Source organism: Heptranchias perlo, chromosome 42 (genome assembly GCF_035084215.1).
Source record: "Heptranchias perlo isolate sHepPer1 chromosome 42, sHepPer1.hap1, whole genome shotgun sequence".
Taxonomy (NCBI): domain Eukaryota; kingdom Metazoa; phylum Chordata; class Chondrichthyes; order Hexanchiformes; family Hexanchidae; genus Heptranchias; species Heptranchias perlo.
This window is the reverse complement of record NC_090366.1, coordinates 9,728,665-9,736,505: the sequence shown is the minus strand read 5'-3', so window position 1 is coordinate 9,736,505 and position 7,841 is coordinate 9,728,665. Positions and strand designations below refer to the sequence as shown.

The 7,841-nt window shown below is 57.8% G+C and overlaps 1 protein-coding gene across 2 annotated transcripts in view; it reads right to left on the bottom strand.

The window, feature by feature from the left end:
- LOC137306174 (basal cell adhesion molecule-like) overlaps nt 1-3,685 on the bottom strand; it is a 72,407-nt gene extending 68,722 nt beyond the window's left edge. Inside the window, exon 1 of one of the 2 annotated variants that reach the window (XM_067975245.1) lies at nt 3,521-3,685. In XM_067975245.1, the coding sequence (XP_067831346.1) occupies nt 3,521-3,569 (49 nt within the window). In that variant the 5' untranslated portion in view covers nt 3,570-3,685. The remainder of the gene's footprint in view (nt 1-3,520) is intronic. The other variant, XM_067975244.1, reaches the window with a different exon arrangement.
- Nucleotides 3,686-7,841: the final 4,156 nt, after the last annotated feature.

Sequence of the window (7,841 nt, the reverse complement as noted above, 5' to 3'; positions counted from 1 at the left end):
GCCAACTCGCCCATGGCCTCTGAGCCCAAGGTCGGTGAATATCAGCAACTGGACATATACGGAGGAAGAATTTGCATTTCTATAGCGCCTTTCACGTCCTCAGGACGTCCCAAAGCGCATTACAGCCGATGAAGTACTTTTTTGAAGTGTAGTCACCGTTGTAATGTAAGAAACTCGGCAGCCAATTTGCGCACAGCAAGATCCCACAAAACATCAATGTGATAATGACCCAGATCATCTGTGTTTAGATGTTGGTTGAGGGATTGGGCCCAGGACACCGGGGACAACTCCCCTGCTCTCCTTCCAGGACAAAGCAGCCCGCTTGATTGGCACCCCATCCACCACCCTAAACATTCACTCCCTTCACCACCGGCGCACCGTGGCTGCAGTGTGTACCATCCACAGGATGCACTGCAGCAACTCGCCAAGGCTTCTTCAACAGCACCTCCCAAACACGCGACCTCTACCACCTAGAAGGACAAGGGCAGCAGGCACATGGGAACAACACCACCTGCACGTTCCCCTCCAAGTCACACACCATCCCGACTTGGAAATATATCGGCCGTTCCTTCATCGTCGCTGGGTCAAAATCCTGGAACTCCCTTCCTAACAGCACTGTGGGAGAACCTTCACCACACGGACTGCAGCGGTTCAAGAAGGCGGCTCACCACCACCTTCTCAAGTGGCAATTAGGGATGGGCAATAAATGCCGGCCTCGCCAGCGACGCCCACATCCCCGGAATTAAGATTTAAAAAAAATTTGACTAGGTTGCTCAGTTGCCGAGTCCCTCAGCTCTGGAATTCCCTCCCTAAACCTCTCCACCTCTCTCTCCTCCTTTAAGACGCTCCTTAAAACCTACCTGGTGTTCAGAAGCGTGAGAGGTGATCTAATTGAAATAAGATTCTCAGGGGGCTTGACAGGGTAGATGCTGAGAGGATGCTTCCCCTGGAACTAGGGGGCATAGTCTCAGGATTAAGGGGTCGGCCATTTAAGACTGAGATGAGGAGGAATGAGGTTGTAAATATTTGGAATTCTCTACCCCAGAGGGCTGTGGATGCTCAGTCATTGCGTAAATTCAAGGCTGAGATCAATAGATTTTTGGACTCTCGGGGAATCAAGGGATGTGGGGATCGGGCGGGAAAGTAGAGATGAGGTCGAAGGTCGAAGATTGAATGGCGGAGCAGGCTCGAGGGGCCGAATGGCCGACTCCTGCTCCTGTTTCTTATGTTCTTACCTCTTTGACCGAGCTTTTGGTCACCTGTCCTAACATCTCCTGATGTGGCTCGGTGTGAAATTTTGTCTGATAATCGCTCCTGTGAAGCGCCTTGGGACGTTAAAGGCGCTACATGAATGCAGTTTGTTGGTGCTGTTGCTTCGAAAATGATAACGGAAAACAGAATGAGACCTGTATCTGCTAAATTGAAAAATGCGGGCCAGCGAAAGCAGGCACTGACACAAGGAGGGAGAGCCTTTAACAGACGACGAGCAGGATGTCACAACACAGTGACACATCGAGGGAATTCAGGAGTTTTATTTATCGGGTCACACGCAGAGAGGAGCATATCACAAGGCATCGACTGTCTCTCACAAACCTTGCTGTGTACTGTAACTATTAGTGACCGGTGTCTCTGGGACTGAGAGAGGGGGGGGGGGGGAAAAGTCAGCCAGTGTTCCCAATCCAGCTCGCTCTGTGGTGACCCCTGCTTTACACTGTGCAGAGTCTGGGAGCCAGAGTCCATGGAACTGTGCCCCACTGCTTGCTGCTCTGGGCGCCACCCCTGCTCAGACTTGGCCCCGAGCTGGCGGGGGAGGGGGGGCGTGGGGGGAGCGGGAGGTTGAGAAAAGGGTACGGGGAGGAGAGAGGGGGGGAACAGATTTAGATCGAGTGCCCCTTCACTCCTCAAAGCAGCACCAACCAGTCCTGGCAACTCGGCCGCGAAAAGGTAAGTGAGAGGGTTAATCCCCCTCCGGCCGCACAGTGTCGGACTGTAGCTGGGGAGAGGTGTGTGTGAAAGGGTTAATCCCCTCTATTGAGAGCAGACGGAGGGAGTTGGGGGGCAGAAGCTGCAGCTTTGATTGACGAGGCCCCCACAGGCAAACCCTCTCGGTCGGAACAGGCGCGAGGAATTTCACAACAAGCTGCTCGAGGCTCCGACACTCTGTCACAAGGCAGCATGAATCACAGACCCTGAGGGACGCAGCAGCTCAAAGCAGCCCCCAGCCCTCGTACTGCACCCCCCCTCACTCCCCCCATTACTGCCCCCTCCCTCGCTCGCTCGCTCTGGAGCCCCCACCCCCTCCCTCGCTCGCTCGCTCTGGAGCCCCCACCCCCTCCCTCGCTCGCTCGCTCTGGAGCCCCCACCCCCTCCCTCGCTCGCTCGCTCTGGAGCCCCCACCCCCTCCCTCGCTCGCTCGCTCTGGAGCCCCCACCCCCTCCCTCGCTCGCTCGCTCTGGAGCCCCCACCCCCTCCCTCGCTCGCCCGCTCTGGAGCCCCCACCCCCTCCCTCGCTCGCTCGCTCTGGAGCCCCCACCCCCTCCCTCGCTCGCTCGCTCTGGAGCCCCCACCCCCTCCCTCGCTCGCCCGCTCTGGAGCCCCCACCCCCTCCCTCGCTCGCTCGCTCTGGAGCCCCCACCCCCTCCCTCGCTCGCTCGCTCTGGAGCCCCCACCCCCTCCCTCGCTCGCTCGCTCGCTCTGGAGCCCCCACCCCCTCCCTCGCTCGCTCGCTCTGGAGCCCCCACCCCCTCCCTCGCTCGCTCGCTCTGGAGCCCCCACCCCCTCCCTCGCTCGCTCGCTCTGGAGCCCCCACCCCCTCCCTCGCTCGCTCGCTCTGGAGCCCCCACCCCCTCCCTCGCTCGCTCGCTCTGGAGCCCCCACCCCCTCCCTCGCTCGCTCGCTCTGGAGCCCCCACCCCCTCCCTCGCTCGCTCGCTCTGGAGCCCCCACCCCCTCCCTCGCTCGCTCGCTCTGGAGCCCCCACCCCCTCCCTCGCTCGCTCGCTCTGGAGCCCCCACCCCCTCCCTCGCTCGCGAGCCCCCTCACTCACTCAGGACCGCCCCCCTCGCTCCCTCAGCACCGCCCCCCCTCGCTCCCTCAGCACCGCCCCCCCTCGCTCCCTCAGCACCGCCCCCCCTCGCTCCCTCACTCCTGTTCACCATGGAGTCCTGTTCACTCCTGTCACCACCGTGAGTCAGTGACTCCTGTCACTATGATTTGGAAAGCCCCCGATTCACCAACGCGTTAAAAAATAGCACAGGGAGAAACTTAACACCTCCGCCAACCTGACCTGCAGAAAAAATACCAGCCGAGGGGCATTTCGAATCCCCACAAACAGAAATCGTCCTTTTCCAACTAACTGGCCACCAGCTGTTGGTAGAGAACCCGCCACACATGGTCGAATTGCCCACCGAATTGTGGAGCGCAGATTTTGGCTAAGAATTAGCACGCAGAGGAAAACAGGGCCTCCCTCCCTCCCTCCACGCGGCCCCCAACCTCCCTCCCCCCCACCGCCCCATCGAAACCTTTTAACACGGTGCTCAGTCCCTTGCACTGTTTGAGCGTTGACTTCATAAGCAGCCGTTAAAAGAGCACAGGCAGGATTTGAGGGTCGGTGAGCCGATCAGCAGCGCGTGGAGAGGCGTAATTCGGCACAGAAGGAAATCAGTAAACCGTCCACTCCCCTCGCTCTGTCATCTCTCTGCCTCGGTGAGCGCAAAGAAGGAAAAAAAAAATGGCCGGTCGGGGACCGAGCGAACTGGTTGAATTTCTCCCAAACGATGCTCCCTTTAAGGCCCCATTGCATTCCACGGTGTCACCACGGCGGGCCTAGCCTTGATTTAATGCCCGTCCATCCACTCAGCCCCCCCACTTTGAACAACTTCAAAAAAAAAAGAATACACAACGGCAGCTGCTCGGGGTGCGAGGCAACCTTTCATTTAAGCTCGTTTGGGGGGGGGAAAAAAATACTCACAAGGACATCTTCAAAAAAGCCACGTTTTTTTTTTGATGTCAAGCACAATCAGCTTCCATTTCTGAGTGATTTGCTTCCTTTTCGAAACACTCCCATCTGGCCGTCATGAAATAATATTTACCTATTCCGAACAGGTGTTTTACCTTCTGCTGGAGCCATAATCCTCCCAGGTTCAAGGCGACCTGAGAATTAAGGGTTTTAAATCTCCGCTCCCTCCAACAAAGATTACATCTCCGCCTCCCCGTCCAATCCTCCAACCCCCATCCCCTCCTGGAAGATGGAGACCCGATCTTTGCGGGGAAGTGCTGACCCGTCGCCTCTGTGGCTTTACGCCCGGTCGTGCCGGGGATTCTGATACTGGGCAGGCCGACATGGCCAGCCCAATCCGGCCCACCTCCTCCTCGCCCGCACTTCCCAGAGTTAGGCGCAGATCGGGAGCAGGAGCCTCGGCTCAAGGGGCAACTGACCCCAGTTATACTGTCGGCTCTGCATCACTCTGAGTGTTTCTGCATTTGCACACGTCTGACTATCCCCGTATATACACTCCCCTGAACCCCTTGATCTATCACTCCTGGGAACTCACTCCTAGTTACCCCGTATATACTCTCCCCGAACCCCTCAATCTATCACTCCTAGTTACCCCATATATACTCTCCCCGAACCTCTCAATTATCACTCCTTCTAACTCACTCCCAGTTACCCCGTATAAACTCTCCCCGAACCCCTCAATCTATCACTCCTAGTTACCCCATATATACTCTCCCCGAACCTCTCAATCTATCACTCCCACTAACTCACTCTCAGTTACCCGTTACCCCATATATACCCTCCCCGAACCCCTCAATCTATCACTCCTAGTTACCCCGTATAAACTCTCCCCGAACCCCTCAATCTATCACTCCCAGTTACCCCATATATACCCTCCCCGAACCCCTCAATCTATCACTCCCAGTTACCCCGTATATACTCTCCCCGAACCCCTCAATCTATCACTCCCACTAACTCACTCCCAGTTACCTGTTACTCTGTATATACTCTCCCCGAACCCCTCAATCGATCACTCCCTGTTACCCCGTATATACTCTCCCCGAACCCCTCAATCTATCACTCCCACTAACTCACTCCCAGTTACCTGTTACTCTGTATATACTCTCCCCGAACCCCTCAATCGATCATTCCCAGTTACCCCATATATACTCTCCCCGAACCCCTCAATCTATCACTCCCACTAACTCACTCCCAGTTACCTGTTACCCCGTATAAACTCTCCCCGAACCCCTCAATCTATCACTCCCACTAACTCACTCCCAGTTACCCCATATTTACACTCTCCGCACCCCTCGATTTATCACTGCCCCTGGACTCGGTCTGCGAGGAGGCTGCATCCCAGTTAACACAGGGAAGGGAGAGTGATGTAAAGTATATAACTGAAGATGACTGACATTGGGTTAGCTGCTTTCGATTGTGTGGGTTGTAGAGTTGAGGGGGGTGTGGGAGGCTACAAAAGGTCAGCGTCCCTGGGCTAGGAATGGGACGCGGCATGGTAAAAATCAGCCACAGATCCCCGTCTCAATCGCTGTGCCGTTTTCCCTGTCAGAAAGAGCGGCCGTGTTTAGAGGGGAACCGCGACGCCCTCCACACTCGAATAGCTGCCCGACAGTCCAGACTGTCGGGCAGCTATTCGAGTGTGGAGGGCGTCGCAGTCCCCCTCTAAACACCGAGGCTGATGGGCCGGGTGGGATCCGCACCCCCTGAGAGACTCATCACCGCGCGGAGAGGAGGGGAGGGAATTTGGAGGAGAGGAGTGGGAGGGGCCCCACTTCGAAAGATCTGCCGCTGTAGATCACTAAACCAACTGGGAGGCGTTACTTAAAGCAGGGAGTGGGGCCTGTGGGGCGTAACAGGCCACACTGATCTTAGCTGGGGCGGAGGCAGGGAAATTACGATTGGTGTCAGGGCCCCTGCGTTCGGGATGGGGTGGGGGGGTGTGGGTGGGCGGGGTGGGGAGGGGGAATCAGACAGGGGTCTTGCTCCCGATCGTTACCCAGTGGCTCCTGCTGGGCTGTGCATGCGTGGGGTCAGGAGTCGAGCAAAGAAGCAGGGGTGTCTGCGATGCACTCCATAGCGGAATATCCGGCTGCCACGACCGGCCACTCGGGAGAGGGAGGAGCAGGTGGGTGGCATGGAGCTTGTATGGCAGCATGGGTCAGTGCCTCCTGGGGAGAAACGGGGGAGGGGGAGAGGCGGAGCGGGAGAGGGAGGCGCGGAGCGGGAGGGGGAAAGGAGGGAGAGGGGGAGATGGAGTGGAGAGGAGAGGAGGGGAGGGGCAGAGAGAGGAGAGCAGGAGGAGATGAGAGGAGAGACATAGTGGAGGGGAGGGGAGAGGCGAGGAGGGGTAGGGAGAGGGGAGAAGGGGGAGACAGAGTGGAAGCGGGAGAGGGGAGTGGGAGAGGGAGGTGCGGAGCGGGAGGGGGAAAGGAGGAGAGGAGGGAGAGGGGGAGATGGAGTGGAGAGGAGAGGAGGGGAGGGGCAGAGAGTGGAGGGGAGAGGCGAGGAGGGGTAGAGAGAGGAGAGAGGGAGACGCGGAGCGGGAGGGGGAAAGGGGGAGAGGAGGGAGAGGGGGAGATGGAGTGGAGAGGAGAGGAGGGGTAGTGAGAGGGGAGAAGGGGGAGACGGAGTGGGAGCGGGAGAGGGGAGAGGAGGGGCAGAGAGAGGGAAGGAGGGCTGGGAGGGGGTCACTGGCCTGTTTTACAAAGGTCGCTGAGGGTTTCGGGCCAGGCTAAGCCCGGTTTACCCCGGCAGTGCCCCGTACCATGGCAATAGTAAGGGAGGGGATTGAATGCCACCCAATGCCCTGTCGTGGGGGACCTGCCACCACAGGCTGCTGTCGGTCAAGTCGATTTTCCGTGGCCCGATTTTCAGCCAGCGTCGGATTTGTGTTCGGCTTCCCATACTCACATTTGACCGCGGATTAGAGGCCCGGCCCCTTGCCGTTACCATGGCGACCTGGCCTTTACTTCAAGGGGAATGAGAGTCTTGCCGACAGTGGGGTTGTGAGATAATTTGGAGACCTTCACCTTCAAAGGGGTCATGTTTGTTAACCACACGTTGCTGATCGGGCCTAGGTGGAGGCGGAGAGAGAGAACCAACAAAAAAGGCAAACGTTTCCCATTGAATTCACTCAGGATTAACAGCCTGCTGGGAATCAATGATGTAAACCACAAAGCTAAGTTTTGTTTTGTTTGCCCAAACAAGCTGGCAAAGCCCGGAACATTTAACTTGAGGAGGTCAGAGAGTTTGATAATGACACTAAAGCTTCCAGTCCCTGGGACATCGCCCCCGGGCCCCGTCCCCTTCCCCCAGGGCCTGGTCTCCCCTGCCTCAGCTCATCTGCTGCCGAAACCCTCATCCGTGCCTTTATTACCTCCCAGACTCCACTATCCCAACGCCCTCCTGGCCGGGCCTCCCGTCTTCCACCCTCTGTAAACTCCAGCTCATCCCAAGACTCTGCTGCCACACCCCCCCGGTATCCTAACTCGCACCGAGTCCCGTTCACCCATCACCCCCCCTGTGCTCGCTGACCTACATCAGCTCCCGGTCCGGGAACGCCTCGATTTTAAAATTCTCCCTCCTTGCGTTCAAATCCCTCCCTATCTCTGTAACCTCCTCCAGCCCCTGCAGCCCTCCGAGATCTCTGCGCTCCTCCAATTCCGGCCTCTCGCGCATCCCCCCGATTTCCATCGCTCCGCCATTGGCGGCCGTGCCTTCAGCTGCCTGGGCCCCGAGCTCTGGAATTCCCTCCCTAAACCTCTCCGCCTCTCTCTCTCCTCCTTTAAGACGCTCCTTAAAACCTACCTCTTTGACCGAGCCTG